Source organism: Podarcis melisellensis, assembly GCF_964234715.1.
Source record: "Podarcis melisellensis genome assembly, chromosome: 1".
Taxonomy (NCBI): domain Eukaryota; kingdom Metazoa; phylum Chordata; class Lepidosauria; order Squamata; family Lacertidae; genus Podarcis; species Podarcis melisellensis.
In genome coordinates, this window is record NC_138528.1 from 69389766 (window position 1) to 69412235 (window position 22470).

General features: G+C 43.9%; 1 protein-coding gene across 1 annotated transcript in view; it reads right to left on the reverse strand.

Annotated features, from left to right (window-relative positions):
* Nucleotides 1–3282: 3282 nt before the first annotated feature.
* The window catches only part of RRAS2 (RAS related 2), a 37490-nt gene continuing 18302 nt past the window's right edge, over nucleotides 3283–22470 (reverse strand). Inside the window, exons 2-6 of the mRNA XM_081918959.1 lie at nucleotides 15368–15455; nucleotides 14831–14933; nucleotides 14241–14349; nucleotides 5870–5988; nucleotides 3283–4546 (exon numbers count right to left, since the gene is read on the reverse strand). Coding sequence (XP_081775085.1) covers nucleotides 4459–4546; nucleotides 5870–5988; nucleotides 14241–14349; nucleotides 14831–14933; nucleotides 15368–15455 — 507 coding nt within the window. The 3' untranslated portion in view covers nucleotides 3283–4458. The remainder of the gene's footprint in view (nucleotides 4547–5869; nucleotides 5989–14240; nucleotides 14350–14830; nucleotides 14934–15367; nucleotides 15456–22470) is intronic.

Genomic DNA, 22470 nt, shown 5'->3' on the forward strand with positions numbered 1-22470 from the left:
GAACAGATTCTTACTCCAGAAAGAGAATGCCATTGTGCCAATGGTATTGAATGAGCAAAGTTTGCATGCATAAAAAAAAAGATTGCAGTGAAGTTAGAAGACAACAGGCCATCCACTGAGTAAAGTTGAGTCCTATCCTACTTGATGGAATCATGGTCAGGTCTACACCTTTGTTAGAGAGCTGGTGGGAGTTAGATGCTAGAACAAATTCTCCACACCTCTTGATGTCTCTTCTGCTATTATTCCCAACAATCAGTGTACCACTTCAGAGCCATTTGGTGCCATTTATACCAAAAGTATTTTGCAACTTTGGTCTGCACTAATAACCAGAGAGTGGACAGCAACTGGTGCTTCAGTGAGAGATGTGAATTCTGGCCCAATGCCAAAACTGAAAAATAAAGACAGGTGTACAGGAAAGTTGTGTCTTTTTGTTTTTTTTTTGTTTTTTGTTTTGTTTTACAGAATGCTTTCAACCTTCAGAATTTCTATTGGGCATGCATACTGAAATGAGGTCATTCGCCCCTTGACAGACAGGCAGACATAGGAACTCAGACTAAATGCAGGAGACAGTCAACTCCAGTTTACGTATTGTGCTGCTGCTGCAGTTGCCCTGCATGAACAGCTGGGATATTGGCTGCATCCTCTCCCATCCTGTATGAAGCGACTGAGTGGAGCCAGAGCCAGTTTCTGTGGTTGCTGAGAAAGGAACACAACTGGGACACCAGTTGCTCTTTCTGGCCAGCTGAAGGGGCACTGGATGCAGCACTGCTAGACATCTCTCTCTCTCTCTCTCTCTCTCTCTCTCTCTCTCTGCCCTTCACTGAGCAACCTGAACAGCAGAAGGCATGTACTGCATCAAGGGCTAAGCAAGAGAAAGGAGACAGGCAGCCGGACTCAGCCCAAAGCTTCCAATTGTTTTTTCTTTCCCATGTACCCACACAATTCCCAACTCTGGAAGTATCTCATTTTCCACCAGATAACTAAAAAGGTGTAGGTCTGATATGAGAGAGAGAGAGAGAGAGAGAGAGAGAGAGAGAGAGAGAGAGAGAGAGAGAGAGAGAGAGAGAGAACTGGTTGAAAATGGGGTTTGTACAATAAGTTGCCACGAGTGGATATCAAAAACCAGGACGATTTCCAAATGCATTAAGCACCTTTGGCTGTGCCACATAACTTTTCCTCCTTACCCTGTGTGCCCCTAAATCTGTTGTGAGTTTCCTCCCATATTTGGGGCGGGGAGCAGGGAGATGAGGGAAGGCAAGTCCTGTTGCAGACTCAACTGTTTAGTTGGTTACTATCCCAGGAGGTAAGGTAAGGTAAGGGACGCAGTGGCACTGTTGTCTAAACCACTGAGCCTCCTGGGCTTGCTATTCCAAAGGTAGGTGGTTCGAATCCCCACAACGGAGTGAGCTCCCATTGCTCTGTCCCAGCTTCTGCCAGCCTAGCAGTACAAAAGCATACTAGTGCAAGTAAATAAAACAGGTACTGCAGCAGGGGGAAGGTAAACAGTGTTTCCATGGCTTCTGTCATGGTGCTCCGTTGCACCAGAAGCGGTTTAGTCATACTGGCCACATGACCCGGAAAGCTGTCTGAGGACAAACACCGGCTCCCTTGGCCTGAAAGTGAAATGAGCGTCACACCCCATATAGTCGTCTTTGACTGGATTCAACTGTTTGTGGGACCATTTTTATTTATTTTTACCTATCCCAGGAACACAAAACAGAGCCATCTTGTGCAGTGCGTACCTACTTGCTGATTCAAAGTGGTGAAGGAGTTTGGCTTCTTCCCATTTTGGATCTTTTCCAAACTGAGGCCTGCATTTTCTAGTGAACAACCTTCCAGGCGTTGCAGACCAGTGGTTGACGGCTACATTTCAACCACACAAGGTTAGAGGTTCTCTCTTCCCTTCACATTCACACCCCTACCTATAGCGCAGGCAAGCAAAAGGTAATCTCAAAAATGACTATTCAGATTCTTCAGGAAGTTTTGGGAAATGGGCTTTAGGCTCATGCATTACTCTCCTCCCACTGGTGGTTGGAAGGGAGCTACGAAAGTTATCTTCTGGCCCTAGAAGGTAATAAAGTAAATACCAATACAGGTGAGTGAAAGGACCACAAATAAGGTCTGGGAAGATCAAGGACTGAGTACATGAGTCTAAGATCTGTTCCTAATCCTCTTCAATGAAGATTCGAGACAAATAAGGGAAGAGAATGTACAAGCCTACTCTGCTTGTACATGCACTACCTTGCCAATTCTCCCATGATTTACTTACAGAGTGACACGCTCATTAGCCAAGAGCGCTTGTGAGGTTGGTCCCAACTTATCTGGCTCTGGATAAGGTGATCTGTGCTTTTGGAAGGGTGGGAGAGGAACAAAGGACATAATTAACTCTGCACATGAAGAGGGCTGAATCCTCATCGGGACTTGTGCCTTGAAACTGCTCGTAAGTTGAAAGTTAAGAAACACCCTGGTTGATACAACTATTACATATTCTACCACCACAGACTGGTTTCACAATGGGGTTTCTCCTAAAACAAACTGAACAGAAGATTCCAATGTAATTGGCATGTGCCTGTGTACCAAATACTTTTTTCCGCCCAAGGAAAAGGCGAGTGGGGCGGGGGCTAAATCTAGTTCCTTACTCTCTTTCCCAAAGAGTTGGTGGTGTGATTACAGGTTTTCTGCACAAGATTTACGAGTGTGGCAGAGGCTCCAACTGAACTGGAAAGAACCCTTTATGCAACCTCTGCTTGTGAGCAATTTAAACGTGTTCTACATTCAAGTTACATTTCAGCAGCCATGAAGTATCTGCTTGCAACAATTTAACAGAGCATTGTTTTACACCATGATGGGTTGTCATCTTTTAATAATACAGCTCTTGAGCCCATATTACTGTTTCAGAAACTGGTCTCTTATCCTCTCCAAACCTTGATCCAGTGCTTAAAAGAAAATAGACAGTGGAATTTCTCTTCCCATAAATGACTATATCCAGTGCTATTTTCTAGAAAAAGAAATGCCGGAGCTCACCATGAACTTCTTCCTTGTTCTCTTAGAATGGAAATGGTGCCCACCTGAGTGCTGCCGGAACGGAGCTCCTGCTGAAAAAAAGCCCTGACTATATATCCTATTTAATTTTAGCACCTAATTTTAGCAAGGGTATGTTTAATAACCTGCTTTATACTTTTGGTGAGGTGACAAAAACTGTAAATACAGAATAAGCCTGAATTATTTGGCTACATTTTGCGTCATTCAAAGTTGAACAGCATTCACAACTGAACAATCATGTAAAGGTTTGTACAGTTTAATAGTCACATAATGGTCAGTCATTTGTAAAGGGTATGGAAGGCAATTTGAAAAACATGACAGTTTAACAGATACATCGGGCAGGCACATAATCGGCCACTGGTGTATACAACTGGAACAGAAAAGAGGTTCTACCACAGTTCTGCAGATCTTGCATTAATTTTGTCAGTTAAAAGTGTACTGTGAGAATTAAATACTCATCTTTACATTTACACATTATGCCATGAAAGCATATTTGCTTACAAACATATAAAAATACTTGTTAACTAGTTTGATAAGAAAATAATGTATAAAAGTATATAGCAAAAAACATTTAATCATCTGACAATGAAAAGAGAAAATTCATCTTTTTTTTATCTTACATCAAAACAAAAAAACAAAAAAACAAAAAAACAGCTACAGGTTTAGTTTTCTTGAATCCCTTACCTGGAAAATACAAAAGGAAGACACAATTTATTCCAAACCATGATGTAAAATCTTCTAAAACTGAAACAAATGCCCAAGTCCAGAGTGAGCACAGGTATTTGGCCACATAGTTGTAATAATAATAAATCCTGTAGCTGTTACTGGAGCCATAAAATAAATACAGTAGACTGTTGACCACTGAAAAAGCTGCAGCATAAACAAGAGCTGAAACACACAAAAAATCTTTACTGACAATGAAATTCAGTGTATTGGCTTCCTGTAAGGCAAGCTGAATTTTGAAGTCTAACCTACTAAAGGGTAAAACCTTCAAATCCACTTTTTAAAAAAATACTCTACATTTTGATCAGAGGATTCCCTCTCAAGTGTGATTAATACAGATGTCACAAGTGGAAAAAATACCCATACCAGCAATGCTTAAGCTTGACTTCAATACCTTGTTTAATATTGTTTTGTTTCCTTTGTGAATAAAACTCCACAAGGTGCAAGCTTCTTGACACAAGAGGAGAAAGAAACCAGGAAGTATTAAAAGAAGCCTTAGTGTTTTGACATCTGCCCTGAGATGACTAAGATGTCTTCTAGACTGGGTCAGCCTTGTTCTTTTAGCCTAAGGCTACTTTGGTGACCATTTATACGACATGCACATATAAGGCTAGACAAAACACCGAGACACATAGAAAGGTAGGCAGAAAGGTAGAATTAATCTGGCAGTTGACAGCTTGGTTCAGAGGATTCTTAGAAGATGACACAATGACATCCTTTCTTGTCCTTTTCCTTCCTTGTCGGCTCTGGGGAAGGAGGGCATTCTTGCTCTTGAAATTTCCTGTGAATTAAGCAAAAAATGTCCATAGAAACAATACACTCCAGTCCAATGCAATTCCATATATAAAAGAGGCACTAACTTTGCTTTTCAACTGACCCTAGATTCCTCTGCTAAAAAATACAGCTGCATTGTCAATACAGACCATTGTCCATTTCTCTTAATATACATAGGTCTGAAGATGAAAGCAGATTTCATCTTTTAGGAATATGTGTGATATTACTGCAGCAATGCAGCAAGCAGCCGAGGTATTCGAGGGAATAAAGAGACCCTTTTAGCTCCCAGACTGATGTGTTTTGTGGAGATCCGATCAGGTTTTGTGGAGCATTCACTGTTGGCAATACTTGAAATGTCTCATCCTAGCCTCTTCTCCCACAGCATGGTGACTTCTGTCAATGCTTGGTTGGAAAGGACTGTAGAAACAGCCTAGGTTGTAGGCTTCACCCCTTCTAGAGGCCAGATGCACAGCAACAGCTGTCCCATGGCATAGAAGTCCCTGGAGTATCCTAATACACACTTGATGTAGGTGCAGCTTGATTGTATAATGCTATTGATTACTAGAACTCAAAACAGCAACATAGGCAACACATCCCAACAGGAGTATTACTGAATGAAAAATGTGCTCAAGTTAAAGTAACGGAGTCTGATGTGTGTAATATTTTACATTAAACAGCAAGTGTTCCTGCTTATAACACTTGTCTTTTTGTTATTAAAGACAGGAAGCTTGAGATAGCGAAAGGCTTTCCATCTACCCTGATAGACTATGAACAAGAGAAGTGCTCACTTTACGCTTTCCTGGCAATGTCAGGCTAACAGAAAAACTACATATCCTCATTAAGGAGATTTTTAGAAGGTGAACTGAACACAGTGTTGTCCTGAAGGAAAAGGGTAGTACTGTAGAAGAACCAGCTGAGTCAGTGCCCAGTGTCAATGTTGCAGTTCCACAATACATTGTCTATAACAACAGAGGGGTAAATATATTATATAGGACAATTCACGCTGGAACTCTTGGCAACATTAACATTCCCCATTACATGATACTGTTAAATGACCCAGTGATACAGTGACAACAGTGTCAAGGTGGATACATTTAAACAAGATGCAAGGGAAATTGCTACACATCTGCCAAAAGAAAAAAGAAAAAGCGTGTGTTCCTATGTGCCTCACATTAATTCTAGTGTTACAAAAACATAGTAGTTTACATTTTGTTACAGTATTCAGGCACTTTCCCTATACAGAGATATCAAAGGGAAGCTGTATTTCTTTTCTTTCTTTCTTTATTTTTGTTAAAGTGCATTTCAATATATTTACAATAAATGGGATTACCTTATAACTCTGACAAGCTCATGAAAAGCTTGGTCTACATTCAGTCGTATTTTTGCTGATGCTTCCATATATGTTACCTTCAGCTGCCTTGCTAGTTGTTGACCTTCCTCTTGCGTTACCTGAAAACAAGCCAAGATAGGATACACATTCAGCAATCTACTGATGCTTTCTAACTGGCTGACTTAGCTAATGAATACTCTCATCTCCTACAGCAATTCTTGCATATTACCGGCACTGCAGTCCTGTGCAAAGACTTCCTCAACTCTGGTCTTTGTTAATATGTTAATTGAATACAAATGAGTTTTTAAAATTTAGAGCCCAAAGCACTGTATGTTTAAAAATGTGAAGACAGAGCCTAAGAAGGCTTAGAATCAAATTGTTTCCATATAAACTTTGAATGCAGAATATATACACTGAAGTGTTGAAACTAAACACTGGCCTCAGATCAGTAGCCTGAATGTTGCAGTGACTGAGAAGATAACAAAAAATATGAGGAGCCTGGCCAGATCAGACCAATGGTCCATCTAGCCCAGCATCCTGCTTCTCCATAGCAGCTGTGATGGGATAATGAGCTGCTTGTGCGTAAAAGCTTAATCCCTCTGGGGTTTGGCTGGTCAACCAAACCCAGGCACTAACGGAGCCCCCAAAGCATGACTCCGTCAGTCGCTGGTAGAATCTGACAGTGGGCGTCTACGGAATTTACTCCAACATAAAAGCTGTTTGACGGACATCCGCCTTCGTGACTCTCTGCGTGACAGTTTCCGGCGAGGGGTGGGAGTTGCTAACGGGGGTCTTGTTACCTCTGCACTATTCTCACTAGAAGTATCCCAGAGCCTTCCCTCCGATTTCCCTTCCACTGGAACTCCTGCGCTCCCCCTGCTGGTTCCTGCTTCTGCTGTATAGTCTCTCCTATTCTCCTGGAGCCTTACCCCCATCTCTCTCTCTGATGGCAGTTCCCTGACATCCACCTCCCCCCCAGGGTCCCCTTCACCCCCCGCCTCCTCTCCCACTGGCGGTGAGGGCGGAAAGCCCCTGAAGGAACTCTCCTCGTCGTCCGAGGATTCAAACACTTCTAGCCATGGCGTACCGTCGCTTTCCCCGTCTTCCTCTTCTTCGTCGGAGTCGGCTTCCTCACCCACCCCTGACTCTGGGAACCCTTCAAACTCTCCTTCCTCATCAGTGGTCCCAAAGTGTTCCCTTCTAAATCGTGCCACGGGTTGCGGTTTTTTTGGGAAACGCCGATGAAATGTTTCTATTAAAACCTCGTCGTTGACTACCTCCGCGGGTACCCAAGTGTTTTCCGACTCTGCTTCCCCCTCCCATTCTACCAGATATTCCACCTGATTCCCCTTCCACCTGGAATCAATGATTCCTGCCACGTTCATGTCGCGTTCTCTCTCTTCTATCACGGGCGTTTGGGTGACCTCTCTCTCACGCTCCCCCCACTCACGTCCCTCTCGGTACAGCGACAGTAATGACCTGTGAAATACTGGGTGCAATTTCATGTGACTGGGCAGTCTGAGTTCGAATGCTACTGGGTTGACCTGCTGTATGACCTCAAAGGGTCCCAATCTTTTGGGTCTCAGTTTCTTACACCCTCCCTTGAATGGTAGTCCCTGGGTGGATAGCCACACCCGGTCCCCCACCCTTATAGTTTCGCCTTCCCTCCTGTTTCTGTCTGCTTGTTTTTTATATTCTTCCTTGGCTCTCTCTAAGTTAAGTTGAAGCTGATGGTGGATCGCTTCCATCTCTTCAACAAAATGTTCCGCCGCCGGCACGCTCCACCTCTCCCCTCCTTCTCCTGGAAATGCCCTGGGATGACACCCATAATTTGCCAGAAAGGGACTCATCCCTGTGGACACGTTCTCCGCGTTGTTGTAGGCAAATTCTGCCAGAGGTAACTTATCTACCCAATCATTTTCTCGGTCCTTTACATAACACCTCAGGTATTGTTGTAAAATCCCGTTTGCCCTTTCCGCTTGCCCATTTGTTTCTGGGTGCCAGGCAGTGGAGAAATTGATTTCCACGTGCAGTAAACTCATAAGCTTCCTCCAGAACCTGGAAGTAAACTGTTTCCCTCGGTCGCTGACCACCCTCAAGGGGACGCCATGCAACCTAAAAATATGCTCTACAAACAACTTGGCGGTTTCCTCCGCTGTGACCGCATGTGAACAGGCTATAAAATGACACATCTTAGTTAGTAGATCTACCACCACCATGACAGCCGTCTTGCCCTTGGATTTTGGCAGATCCGTCATAAAATCTATGGAGACTGCCTCCCATGGCCTTTCTGGTGTGGGTAAGGGTTGTAAGAGCCCCGCTGGCGCCGCCCTCTCCCCTTTCGCTCGCTGGCACCTGTCGCAACCCCTGACATATTCCCGTACGTCCTCCCTCACCTTGGGCCACCAAAACTCCCTGGTAACCAACCACATGGTTTTGTGCTGTCCAAAATGCCCCGCTGTGGGGCTGTCATGCAACTGCTTGAGTACTCTGCCCCTCAGTTCCCCATCAGGTATGTACAGTGCCCCTTTGTAATACAGCGCCCCGTTCTTTTCTTCAAACCCCCCTGTGTTCTCCTCTGTCCTCCTGAGCTCTCTGAGTTTCCCTTGGGCGTATTCGTCGTTCTCCGTACCCTCTAACAGTTCTCTCTGCCCCACCAATGCCGCCCCACACACCCAGCGGTCTTCAGAGATTACATGCCTTGCCTCAGGCGCACCCTCCCCCTCTAAGTACTCAGGTTTCCTGGAAAGAGCGTCCACCCTTACGTTCTCAGACCCTGGCACGTAACGAATCTCAAAGTTGAATTTGGAGAACTCCTGGGCCCATCTCACTTGTCTCTGGTTCAGCACTCGGGCTGTTCTCCAGTACTCCAGATTTTTGTGGTCAGTCCGGACTTGAACCTTGTGCTGCGCCCCAATCAGCAAGTGCCGCCATCTCCGGAACGCTTCATGAATGGCGAGCAGTTCTCGGTCGTATACTGTGTAGTTCCTCTCGGATTTGTTCAACTTCCGCGAGAAGAATGCACACGGTCTCCATTCAGATGTATCTTTTCCCGGCTGGAGAAGCACGGCTCCCACCGCTCGGTCTGACGCATCAGTCTCCACTCTCATTGGTTGCTGTAGATCCACGTGCAAAAGTTGCTCCTCCGACGCAAACGCCGCCTTTAAACGTTCGAACGCCCGCTGCGCTTCTTCCGTCCAAGCAAATTCTTTCTTGCTGCTAAGACAATCCGTGATGGGCGCTGTTAAATGGGCAAAGTTTTTGATGAACTTTCCATAGAAGTTTCCGAAGCCCAGGAACCTTTGCATGTCCTTCTTGGTCCTTGGTGTTTTCCATTCCCTTGCTGGGATCCATGGCCAACCCCTTGTCAGACAACCGGTACCCCAGGAATTCCACCTCCCTGGTATGAAACTGGCACTTCTCCAGTTTCACCCACAGCCGATTTTCTCGCAGTTTGCTCAGTACTTCTCTAACATCTCGCACATGCTGCTCCTCATTCTCTGAGTACACCAAGACGTCATCTAAGAACGCTACGCAGTTCTTGTAGAGCAATGGCCCCAGGACGTGATTCATGAATGATTGAAAGCAGGCTGAACCCCCTTGTAATCCGAAAGGCATAACTAAGTACTCAAAAGCCCCCAAGGGGGTGAACATAGTGGTCTTCCACTCATCCCCCTCTCTCACACGTATCAAGTTGTATGCCCCCCTAAGGTCCAGCTTGGTAAAAATTTTCCCTTTTCTCACCCGTGTCAGAATATCATCAATTCTAGGCATAGGGAAAGTCACTGGTTCTGACACAGCATTTAGGGCCCTGAAATCACACACCAGCCTGGGTTTACCCGTCTTCTTTTTGTCCACAAAGAACACTGGGCTGCCCCCCACCGCTCGTGACTCTCTGATGAAACCTCGCTTGAGGTTCTTGTCAATGAATTCCCTTAACTCCTGCATCTCACTGTCTGACATTGCATACAGCTTGCCCACTGGCAATTGTGCTCCTGGGAGTAAGGTGATTTGACAGTCAAAGGGTCTGTGCGGGGGCAGTTTATCTGCTTCCTTTTCGCTAAAGACGTCAATCAAGTCAGCATATTGTGGTGGCACCTTCCCCTTGTCCGTCACTTCCATCCCTGCTAGAGTGGCCCTGGCCCCTGCCTGACCCTCTCCCTCCTTGCAGTGTTCTAGGCAATGTGCTGATCCAAAGGAAACCACTCTCTGATGCCAGCCTACTAGCGGATCGTGTAGTGCCAGCCAGCTCATTCCCAAAATAATGGGAGCTCCTCCCAAGGTGGCTACGTTAAACGCTATCAGTTCTGTGTGTCTTGCCACCCTCATAATCATTGGTACAGTCTGTTGGCTCACTTCACCTCCCAACAGTTCCCTCCCATCAATGGTGGTCACCTGCAAAGGCTTACTTAATGGAATAGTCTGTATCTGGTGTTCAGCTGCAAACTCCTTACTCATGAAATTACAGGAGCTGCCTGAATCCAATAGCGCTTTTATCTTTAGTGGGTGTCCGTTTGACAGTTCCAGCAACACCTCTATCACAAGCGCTGGTCTTGGAGGCTCCGGCGTGGGCACATTCACTACTCCCTGGCCTGGCTGCTGTGCCCTGATGTTGGCAGCCAGGCATTGGCTTTTACTTGCTCCTCGGTTTCTCCTTCCTCCTTCCCCCCAACAGTTCCTGCCATCCCTTGCCATTCCTTCCTCTGCGGACAGACTCTGGCAAAGTGCCCTGGCTGTTGGCAGAGATAACATCTCTTGGCGCTCTTTCCCTCCTTCTTCCGCCCTTCACTGGTGTTTGAAACTGCGTGCGCGCGCGCTGTTCCAAGTTCCATCGGCTCTGCTGGCGGGAAAGACTGCTCCGGAATCTCTGGAATGCGGAAGTCCTTCCAACGTTCCCCTTTTCCTTCCCGCTTTTCCAAAGCCCTTGCTTCTAGGCGTGCTCCTATGGCCAGCGCAGATTTAGTCAGCTGATCCATAGACTCCGCCCTGGGCGCCCGGGAAAGTTCATCTTTCACTGCCGGAGAGAGCCCTTCTTCAAACATCATATGAATAGGTTCACTTGCCAGATCCCACCCCAGTCTATGAATCAGCATAGTGAACTCAGTCCAGTACTCACGTACAGATCGGCTCCCCTGTTTGCACGCCATTAACTGCCTGCGCACCACCCCCTGCTCAATCTCGCTGGAAAACATCAGGTCCATGGCGCGAAAAAACTTCCTCGTGTCCTTCAAGATATCATTATTGGCTGCCATCAGGGGTCGGACCCAGTGCTTCGCCCCTCCCTCTAGATGGCTAATCACGTACGCCACTCTAGAGCTCTCATCGGGGAAGTCATCAAACAGTAGATTGAGAGCATATTGCATCTCCGTTCTAAAGGCTTGATAGTTCCTGGGATCCCCCCCAAATTTCTGCACCAATCCAGGCACCTTTCTGGCAAGTGGGGCGGTTTTCCCCTTATCCGCATCTTGCGCCCTCGTCTCCTCGAGCCTCGCCGTTTGCAGAGCGAGCTGGACCTCCAACGCCCTGTACCTTTCTTCCAGGCTTGGACCTGCTCCAGCTCCAGCTCCTGCTCCTCCGGTTCCGGCTGGTTCGCTCATGATGCCCTCTGCTTGCACAAGCCGCTTTCAAAGACTGTCAGATTGCTGTGATGGGATAATGAGCTGCTTGTGCGTAAAAGCTTAATCCCTCTGGGGTTTGGCTGGTCAACCAAACCCAGGCACTAACGGAGCCCCCAAAGCATGACTCCGTCAGTCGCTGGTAGAATCTGACAGTGGGCGTCTACGGAATTTACTCCAACATAAAAGCTGTTTGACGGACATCCGCCTTCGTGACTCTCTGCGTGACAGTTTCCGGCGAGGGGTGGGAGTTGCTAACGGGGGTCTTGTTACCTCTGCACTATTCTCACTAGAAGTATCCCAGAGCCTTCCCTCCGATTTCCCTTCTGCTGGAACTCCTGCGCTCCCCCTGCTGGTTCCTGCTTCTGCTGTATAGTCTCTCCTATTCTCCTGGAGCCTTACCCCCATCTCTCTCTCTGATGGCAGTTCCCTGACAGCAGCCAACTAGCTGTTTTGAAAAACACCATTAGCAGGGCATGAAAATAACGGCTCTCTCCCAGGCTTTGGTCCTCAGCAGGTGGTGCTCAGTAGCATACTGCCTCTGAAGCTGGAGGTAATTTATAGGTCATCATGAGTACAGTGGTACCTCGAGTTACAGATGCTTCAGGTTACAGACACTTCAGGGTACAGACTCTGCTAACCCAGAAATAGTACCTCGGGTTAAGAACTTTGCTTCAGGATGAGAACAGAAATCGCGTGGTGGCGGTGGGAGGCCCCATTAGCTACAGTGGTACCTCAGGTTAAGAACAGTTTCAGGTTAAGAATGGACCTCCAGAACAAATTAAGTTCTTAACCCAAGGTACCACTGTAGTAGACAATGCACTGTGGAACTGAAACTTTAACACTGGGTCTAAATTGAGTTCTTGCTCCACTTCCTCCAATAACACCTATCTTCTACCTGTGCAGCCCAAGTCACTATGCTAAAAAAATTGGAATATTAAAACTATTAGGAAAATTGGAACTATTGGATCCTGCAGTTACTGGATGCTACAGGGAAAGCAGTGCCTTTATTAGGCGACATTTCTCTCAGCACATGATTAAGTGACCTCCTTCCTTCATGCTGGGGACATTTGTAACACACACGTCCCTCTTGAAGAAGGTATGGAAGGGGGTGCACTATTTACTTAAAATATTTCTTACCAACACTTTTCCATAAGGTCCCAGGGAGGGTTAAAACAACAGAAAGTGTGCTTATAAAGCTATTGCAATTAGAAAACACATAAAACCATTCATAAATTAAAAAGGAAGGCATGGCAAGCCACTCCACCTGACCCACATTAGTTACTATTCCAGTACTGCAGCTTCCCTAAATAAATTTGCCTTGATGTGCATGAATTTCCACATAATGTCATTGTTGGTAGCCAACTAACTCAGTGTGTCAGTGCAAGGGGAGGAGGTATGTTGCACAAGCAGAAATCCTTGCATTGACCAAACAAGTTAAGTGGATGCCACTCATTGTGTTCAGTGTATTCATTGTATGGCAAGATATATGCCATAGGATTCAGATACCTCGGAGCTGAGCACAGCACACAGACGTTTGTTTAGGGTTCTGGAATAGTCTTGATAATGTGCCAGCTCTCAAAGTACTTTTCAAGTTGTAGATAGTGCTTGAATAGCTTGCAAGATCCAAACAGATGGGAAATAAGAATACATACTTGTTCATAAAAGTGACAACTTGACTTCTTGCATTCAGAATGGAAACCCCCTTTTACTAGAGGCTACACTAGCTATTAAGAGATGGTCCTCCTGGGCACACTCTCATGGGATGAGTAATTGTTGGTATGGCAAGTGTTGTAAACATAATTGAAGAGAGACTCATGCCTTGATAATGATGTCATGGATCATTGTCTCATCCTCATAGATTTTGACCTGAATCATTCATATGGCAATTACTCAGGGAACAAGCTGAGTTAACGTAGAAAGTGCAACATTATAATCAGGAAGACCAGTTTCCTAAGCCACTTCCTAAGTATCAAGCCTCTTTACGGGAACATGTATGTATCCACTACAGATGTCCTTATCTTAGCACCCATTCCTCCAAACAAGGACTGTGTCAGATCTCCTTTATAGCCACTTGATGCTAAATGTCATTGACAAAAGGGATTTATTCATCACCAGAGTGTCTCCTCCCAAAAAAACTACAGATCAGTCATATGGAAAGAGATAATACACAATAATGGTTTGGGCCTATGAATTTCATGAGAGCATATCCTGTGGCCTAATCCAGCTGACTGTGGAATTTATTGTCACAATCATCTTCTTGCTATTACTGGTATAAGAAAACTGCCTTATACCAAGTCAGACCACTTTATCTAGCTCAGGAATGTCTAGATTAGAGATAGGCATATGGCTTCAACCCAATTCCACATGGCATCAACCATTATGTGGCCATTAATCTTATTTCATGCTGATGTCAATGAGGGGTGAAATGGGAATAGCAGAAAGAGAAGGGGTGCCCTGACCGCATCTGGTTCCATCTCTGCCAAACGTTTGGCTCTGATCCCACCAACTATTGCTGACCTGGGTTCCATGGCCAATTATCCCAGAAGGAATGTGGCTCTCAAGAGAGAGAAAATGTTCTACAATTCCAACCTGCCCTGTTTAATAGTGGCTCTCCAAGGAGCTTTCCCCCGGTGCAAAGATGCCAAGGATTGAACTTGGGGACTTGCATGCAAAAGTTATGCCACCGAGTTATGGAAGTTCCCTCGAAAAAGGGAGATCCCTTTTTCAAACTCTGACTATTGCCAATAGGTTACCTGTCTCTGATGGTCCAGGTCTGCTTTGTTGCCAACTAGAATCATAGGGAATTCATCACGATCTTTTACTCGAAGAATCTGCCTTTGAAACTTATAGATTTCTTCAAAGCTGGAATAAAAATAAATAAATAAATAAATAAATAAACAGCAGCAGCATGCTAAGAATCCACAGCTTCACAGTTAAGGATTGCCTAAGGCCATCTAACAAGTACTTGCTGCAGACATGAGATGCAAACTGAAGATAACACATACAGACCCACCAGCCCAGCAGGTATCCCAAGACCTTGTATTCACCCACTAGAATTGTTTTACCTTCCTTTAAAATGCCAACATGATTTTGAAAAACTCTTGAGTTCCACCCCCACCCCCACTCCCAAAAAAAGTGATTTGATTTATCATGTGGCAGGGCGACTGTTTTTCAAATAACACAAGTCTGCAATTCTCTTGAGCAGGCAGAACTCTGGATTCTGACCCTACAGTTAATTCAGGATGTTGCAAGCCACAACCCCGTTTCAGTGTTATTCTAGCTCTGCCCCTACACAATCCAGGTATTGATCCACGTTTTGCAGCAATTTTGTTTTTTGCCTTACCTTCCTCTATCTGTGACTGAGAAAACAAGCAGAAAGCCTTCTCCTGTCCGCATGTACTGTTCCCGCATAGCTCCAAACTCCTCTTGGCCTGCTGTATCTAGGACTAAGCAAATCAAGAAGCTAGTTAATTTTACGGGCTAGCGAGGTAGTGTGTGAGAGAGGGGGGCGATGTGCCTTAAAGCAGCAGAGCTCAGGAAGGGGCAGATGTTGTTCCCATCCCATGCCTGCCCTGTATAACCTTATAAATTAACCCTACACCACAGCCTAGTGTTGGCAAGCCAGCAATTTAATATACAGATACCCACATCTGGTTAAGCCTTTAGCTTCTATATTAAGAGGTTGAAAACTGTACCACAAAAGAAAGGGAGAAAGGCTTGGCCTAGTAAATGGGTACATCACAAAGTTATTACAGTCTCTATACAAAGTTAAGGAAAATCAGTTTTAGTACCTGTATCAACAAGAGAGCAAACATACATTCTATAGGCCAGTGCAAATTCTGTTGAGGGTCAATCATCATCATCAACAACAACAACTTACTATCCAATCTTGCTGCCCTCTCATCTATCACACATTGTTTTGTGTAAGAATCTTCAATTGTGGGATCATAATCTGTAACGAAGTAGGACTGCAGAGAGAAAAGAAAAAACAGAGTTACTTTTAAGCCCATAGCACCCACAAATGCTCTTTCTCATGTATAGTTTCCATCTGCATAGAGAATGAATGCAACCTTTGCTGACACCTGGCAAGTAATTTCCTGGGGACTGATATAGCCATAAACAATGTGAAAAACTAGTGCTAATACGCCCAGGAACTTCACCAAAATGCTGGAGAGGGTGCACCTCCACAGGCACATACCTCCATATGTGGTGGGAGTGCCCCAAAATCCAACTATTCTGGACAACAGCCATACGAGAAATATGTAAAATAACTAGGCAGGTATTAGACATCACCCCAGAATTGGCCCTACTAAGCATCTTCCAAGACAACAATGCCCATTTACACCACAAAGAACTCATAACCCATCTACTTTCAGCAGCCAGAAACACCATAACCAGACACTGGAGAGACCTATCAGGAGTAAGCATGGACCAATGGTACCAAATAGTATGGGAAACAGCCCTACTAGAAAAATTAACCAATAAACTGAAACTGACATGGGGACAAACAGAAGAAGACGCCTTTACCCTGGTATGGCTCCCCTTTATCACATACACAGCCCAACAAGACAATGACAATAATCCACCAATAGCATACAAATCAATATGGCTAACCTGATCAAAAACACCCACCCACCCCACTCAAACACAAAAACAAAGATCACCACAGCCAATCACAAACAAACAACCACACCCTAGGCCAAACCCAACTTCTCTAAAAATGTTACATGGAAAAAATACGAGAGACATTACACATACTTCCGTAAAACAAGAAAATCTTTAATAAAACAACAAAACAAAACAACAATGTGACCATATACCCACCCTCAGGGTGAGCAGCAAGATTGTGAGAAAGAAATGGCTCCAGGATTACACTAAGAATGGTGATACTACTATACTCTAGCTATATAGATGTAACTGACAATGCAAGATTAATCTGGAATAATTTGTGGAGAAATCCAATTTAGATAACCAAAAAATTTCAGAGGGTTACATTCCAGAATGTTTGTATCACTGCTACCCAGGAATGGCTGAATTATAACCAGCCAAGTGGGTTCCTATAGGCAGCAGTCTTGCTTCTCTAACATTGCAATGCAACTATGTGCATTACATAAAGATGCTGAGCTTGGTTCCAAGCGCTACCACCACCTGTCTCTTCACTTTTCACAACCGAGGTCCTGCATATCCAGGATTTGACTTGGAATTGTAGGTGAGCCAGCAGAAACCAAGTCCGGACTAAAGCAATGACTTTTAGCAGGCCCAGGGGACTGGAGAGCAAGAAAGGAAGATATGGACACACTGCCATGATTAGGCTCTTTGACTGCTCAGGCTCAGAGTTCCAGGGAGCTCTTGAGTTCTGAAGTTTTGATACAGCAGTGTGACTAGGATCACTTTGTACATATTCCAGTTTGACAACCTTTTGGTGTTCTCTAGGTAAGACCAATACATTCTTGTTGGCAGTAGCAAAGTTTTAAGTACTTGAAAATTTGGAGGCCTGTCTGCTGGTGAGAACAAAATGATGGGAAGCAATCACTTCTGCAATGGATTCGCATTCATTTGTCAGGTGCTTCAAGACAACATAGCTTGTAGTCACCCACAAGCATTAAAAAGATAGAGCCCAAGAAGACAGGAAAGCAACAGAGCCACATGCATACCATCTTGCCAACCACCGCTGCTGAGTGTAAGCTGTGAGGGGGTGAGTTTATGCAGAGTGACAAGCAATGAAATCAGGGGTACAGACCCTAATATAGTAATCCTCTCTCTCTCTCTCTCTCTCTATATATATATATATGAGGGTTTAGTATTACTTTCTGATATTATAAATATGTTTATATTTAAGCAATTATGCAATGAAAGAAAACATTTGAATATTTAAGTTTAGGGAAGTTTTTAATATTTATTGCTGTATTGTTTTTAACACTTGATTGGGAGCCGCCCAGAGTGGCTGGGAAAACTCAGCCAGATGGGAGGGGTATAAATAAATTATTATTATTATTATTATTATTATTATTATTATTATTATTATGTTTAGTACATTTTTTAAAACGGCAAAAAACTGTTGTTAATGCCACATCAATATGAAATAAATAATGATAATGATAGTAATAGTAATAGAATTTATATACTGCCCTATACCCGGAGGTCTCAGGGCATTTCACAAAATAAAAAAATAGAAAACCACAAAATACATACTCAAAATAAAAAGAACAATCCAATAACCACCACCCCATATGAACACTTATACATGCATACAGATCATTCCATGTACACATTTAGACAGATGATATGAACACTGGGTGCAATGCCTGCCCATCTATGTGAAAGTAAGGTCCAGTCAGGGCCCAGCATCCAGCTTCTTGGAACTTCTAGCTCTCGAGAGAAGAAACCTCCTTACAGGCAGGAAATATGTGTCCTAGAAATGAGCACCTGTACTGTGTAGTCTGTGCTTCAGGTGTGAAAGTGTCTGAGGCCAAAACTACAGTCAAGAAAGGGCAGTATAGCTTACGGTTCCCCTCTGAAGGAAGTCTAGTTGTTCTAAATTAAACTCAGAATGCAAGTTAGGGAGTAAAAAGCTTGCTTTGAATCATGTGCTTTAAGATTGCTACACATACCAAGGCAACAAGTAATTCAACAGCCACCCCGCAAGGAAGCCATCATAAAAATACTCCTAAGGATGATCATATATGGAAGCACTCCCATCCCAGGAGGGAACACGACTTGACAGCTGTATATGAAGGGAGGAAAAAAGGCATTTCATCGAGATGAAAGAGAAGCAACAAACAGACCTGGCAAGAGCTCGCAGACAGAGGGTGGGAAGTGGGGAACGGTCAAGGCAATCATGACAAAGATGACAACGCAACAGTCCCTCTCTGACCAAAAGGGCTGTAACTATGAAGTCTTTCTATAGCTTCATATTCATGACTCCACAAGCTGTGAATGAGTCATTTAATCAAAATTGTTTGACTAAACCTGTCAGAACAGATGTTAGGATTATTCACAGAATTTAGTTCAAAGCTCAAGTTATTACAAAGGGACTTTCCTGGTGTGGCTGTCTGTCAGTCGTTCCCTACCTCCCACTCTTTTTCCAATTCATGTAACATGAAGGCAACCATTTTGACAACCATTAAGGTCCTGGTTTCTTTGCTCATAGGTGAGCCCAGGAAGGTAACCTCTACAGAGTTTCGGCAAGACGCTGCAAGTTGTGGACAGGCCTTCAAATAGAGCAGCCTGACTCAGGGATAAAACAGCTACATAGGCTTCCCCTCAGCAGTCGTTAGCAGAACTTAAGGCAACATACACTCAAACATTTGGGGCCTTTGAAACTTTTGTACGCTTTTATGGCCAGCGGACAAAACAGAAACACTGGAGGTACTACAAAGTACTGGAGAAGCTGGAGGTGTACCCTCTATAGCAGACCTTCCAAGCAGCATCACAGAAGTTCAGCCTCAACAACATGCTGACAAAATGATAGCTGAACTAGTCAGTTTTCTTAAAGCTTGACTCTATCAAAACTGAGAACTTTTTCCTCCTACCCCTTACCATCACTTTCAGTTGTTCTTGATAATACTGATGTTTGTTCACCAAGTTCAGAATCTTTAAAGAACTTGGATACTTGACTTTATTAACATTTTAATTCATTCTACTGTTTACTGCACTGAATGGAACATTCTTCTTGTTGGTTTTCTTTCTCTCTTAGCCTTTCCACTCCGACTTCAATCCTGCTGCTTGCTATTTTTGGCTCATATTATTCCTTTGCACCAGTTTCTTCACTGGATCCCCTGACTTTAAAAATTATTGTACTTGCTTGAAATGTCTCCACAGTTTCCTCTTGTATATCTATCTGCTCTTTTCTTCCTATACACTCCTCCCTGAACTCTACAACTTTCAAGGTACCAATATTCTAACCCAACTCACTGTTGATCCCTTACCTGTGTTTCCACCCCACCCCACACAGCTACTTTGGAATGCCCAGTGACATCCATTTTAGAATCTCTATAAGAAATCTCATTGGCTTCTCAACCCTTGATGGATCCCCTTACCTCCCCGATATCTTTTATTTTTAACTTTCTCCAAAGTCGGAATTCAAGTCTCCTTGAAGAGGTGGGATATAAATACATTAAGTAAATAGCTAGCTGTTATGGTATAAGCATACAAGCAGGGCCCGTGTTATGTTTGCTTTCGGCAAAGCACCTAGCAATTTTAGATGCTTTATAAAAACAGAGCAAAACCCCAAAATATAGGTTGCAATCTTGTAACCAGGTATGAACTGGCAAAAAGCAGCCATCATCACTCTCTCAGCTTCATTTTTTTTTTTAACTTTCTGTATTCCCTCCGAGTGTGAAATGGCTTTCTGAACAAAAGCTCTCTTAGAATTTAGCTTTAGCCACTTGTTGATGAGAGCAGTAAGGTAGACAAACAGACCTCTTTGGGGAGGGAAGTAATAGTAGTAGTAGTAGTAGTAGTTTGGATGTGATATCCCGCTTTATCACTACCCTAAGGAGTCTCAAAGCGGCTCACAATCTCCTTTCCCTTCCTCCCCCACAACAAACACTCTGTGAGGTGAGTGAGACTGAGACTTCAAAGAAGCGTGACTGGCCCACGGTCACCCAGCAGCTGCATGTGGAGGAGCAGGGACGCAAATCTGGTTCACCAGATTACAAGTCTACCGCTCCTAACCACTACACCACATTGGCTCTCTGAGACTGGGTACTGTGTTGTTTTCACATGCTCCCGCCAACCACATTTCTGATTACGAGAAGCCAAATCAACAGGGCTTCCCCTGAAACGTGTAGAATGGATGTGGAACAAAGCAATCCCCCATCATGCCCACCACAATGAACTAAACCCAGTACCATGTTGTCAATCAATGCAGTTGGAACAGCACTGGGGTGGTATGATCAGAACTACTGTCTGCCATCCATCAGAAAAGCAATCTCATTGCCACATTCTGAGTCAACTGAAGCTTCTGAACACTTTTCAAAGGCAACCTCAACTAGGGCACAGTACACAATATAATTTGGGTGTAAGTAGAGTATAGAGTATGAATAACCATGGCCAGGTCTGTTTTCTCCAGTAAGGGAAGCAGCTGACATAATTAACTGAAGAGAGACCCTGACCACTGCTGCCCCACTTTGACATCAATTCCAAAGGAGTCATACACGGAAAACTTGATTTTTAAGGGGAAATGCAGCCATGGCGAAACGTAACTCCAAATTCTTAACTGATTTTACTTCTGTCTTTTCAAGAAGAATCTTTAACCCTCACTGACCTCAGGTTTGCACTATCACACTATACACCTTACTGAGTTATAACATCCAATTATTGAATAGTTAACCCATGTTCATTACTTATGCAAATCCCCAAGACAAAGCAACAGACTAAATAAGGAAGACTAGCTATCTTCAGCCCATTAACATGGGGGCACCAATGACCTCTCTGCAATAGAAGGCGTGACTTTACGGCCCCATATGCACTACACATTTAAAGTAGTAGCATACCCGTTTAAACGATCATAGCTTCTCCCAATGAATCCTTGTTATAGGTGGTAAGTGTTGTTAAGCGAGGCCCATTGAAAATTTATGTTTTAAAAAAGAGAACACAAGAAACACACACACACAACCACACACAAAAGGAAAACACAAAATCATCCTCACATTCACACGACAATTAGCACCAATGCATTCAACCTAATTTGCACAAACAGATTGATCTATGCCATCCAAATGTCTGTGTATGCATTCAAACAAAATATGCTCAGTTGTAGCAAGGGCATTATGGTATTTAGACCATTGATGGTGAGCATTTATCCTTCTAAGCTCAAAGTATAAGTCACTTAGCAACCATATAGGCTCATAAAATCCATTGTTGTCCTGCCATTCATTCCCATCCTGCAGGTATGTAATTTAAAAGGACACTAACACCTGCAAATATCAATGATTTTGCAAGTACAAGATTCATAGGGACAGCAACTTCAGACCCAAAAGGAGATATCACTGGACAATATAATAAATGAGCCTTGCAGCAGGGAGCAGCCCTCATGGCAGCAGCAATGTCATATACCTACAATGAGTTATTTCCAGAATTATAGTTTCAGTCTCTACCTGAGGCCTTCTAGCTGATGTGCGCAACCACATTAGAGCCCTGTCCATCCTAGCTTATTAAAGCTAACCAGGGTGGGGTGACTGAACAGGCACAGCACTGCAAGTATCCTATCCACATCCTCAGGCCATTTTAACTAGAAATGATCCTACACCAACCGCACAAATGCTCAGGTTTTAAACATGCTGCCTACTTGGGATAATTAAGACCTTTAGGGAGATGCCTCAGTTTCAACACAATGGGTGGTTGCATTAACATAACTCTCCTACTCAGATCAAAGTCCATGTTAAAAAAACACACTTTATTCTCAATATTTTAAAGGTTCATTTCTCCACCCAACAGCTTTCCTACAAAGCAATACATGTTTCACATTCATGCAAAGTCACTGCCATGGTGGCATGCAACCAGAAAACATAAGTACCTATTTTCTTGGAGTCAAAGCAGAAGGCAAAGCTACATAGACAGTTAGAAAGACACAGAGAGCAAAGATTTGGTGTGTATCTGTTCAGGCAGAAATTCCCCCGTTTAAAGTATAAACCTCGTAAGTGGCAGGAGAAACTGTATTTTTAGAATTAGTAAGCACAACAAGCCGCCTTTGATATTCTAATGCAACTTCAAAGTTACAGTATTTCAAAGAGCGAGTTGTCTGCCAAAAAAGAGAGGCCTCACAATGTATGCATTTTGTTTTTTAGATCAGCATAAAGGGAGGGTAAGAGAAAAACTAGCCTGAATTGGCACTTGAGTTCTAGGAAGTCAGACTCAAACTGCAACAACAACTACAATTGTGTCTTACCTCAAGATCACATTCCTCACATTTTGCGTGTTTCAAGGACAGTTTAAAAATACTTGTAAGGAGCAAAAAGCCATAATTGGCTTTGTGCATTG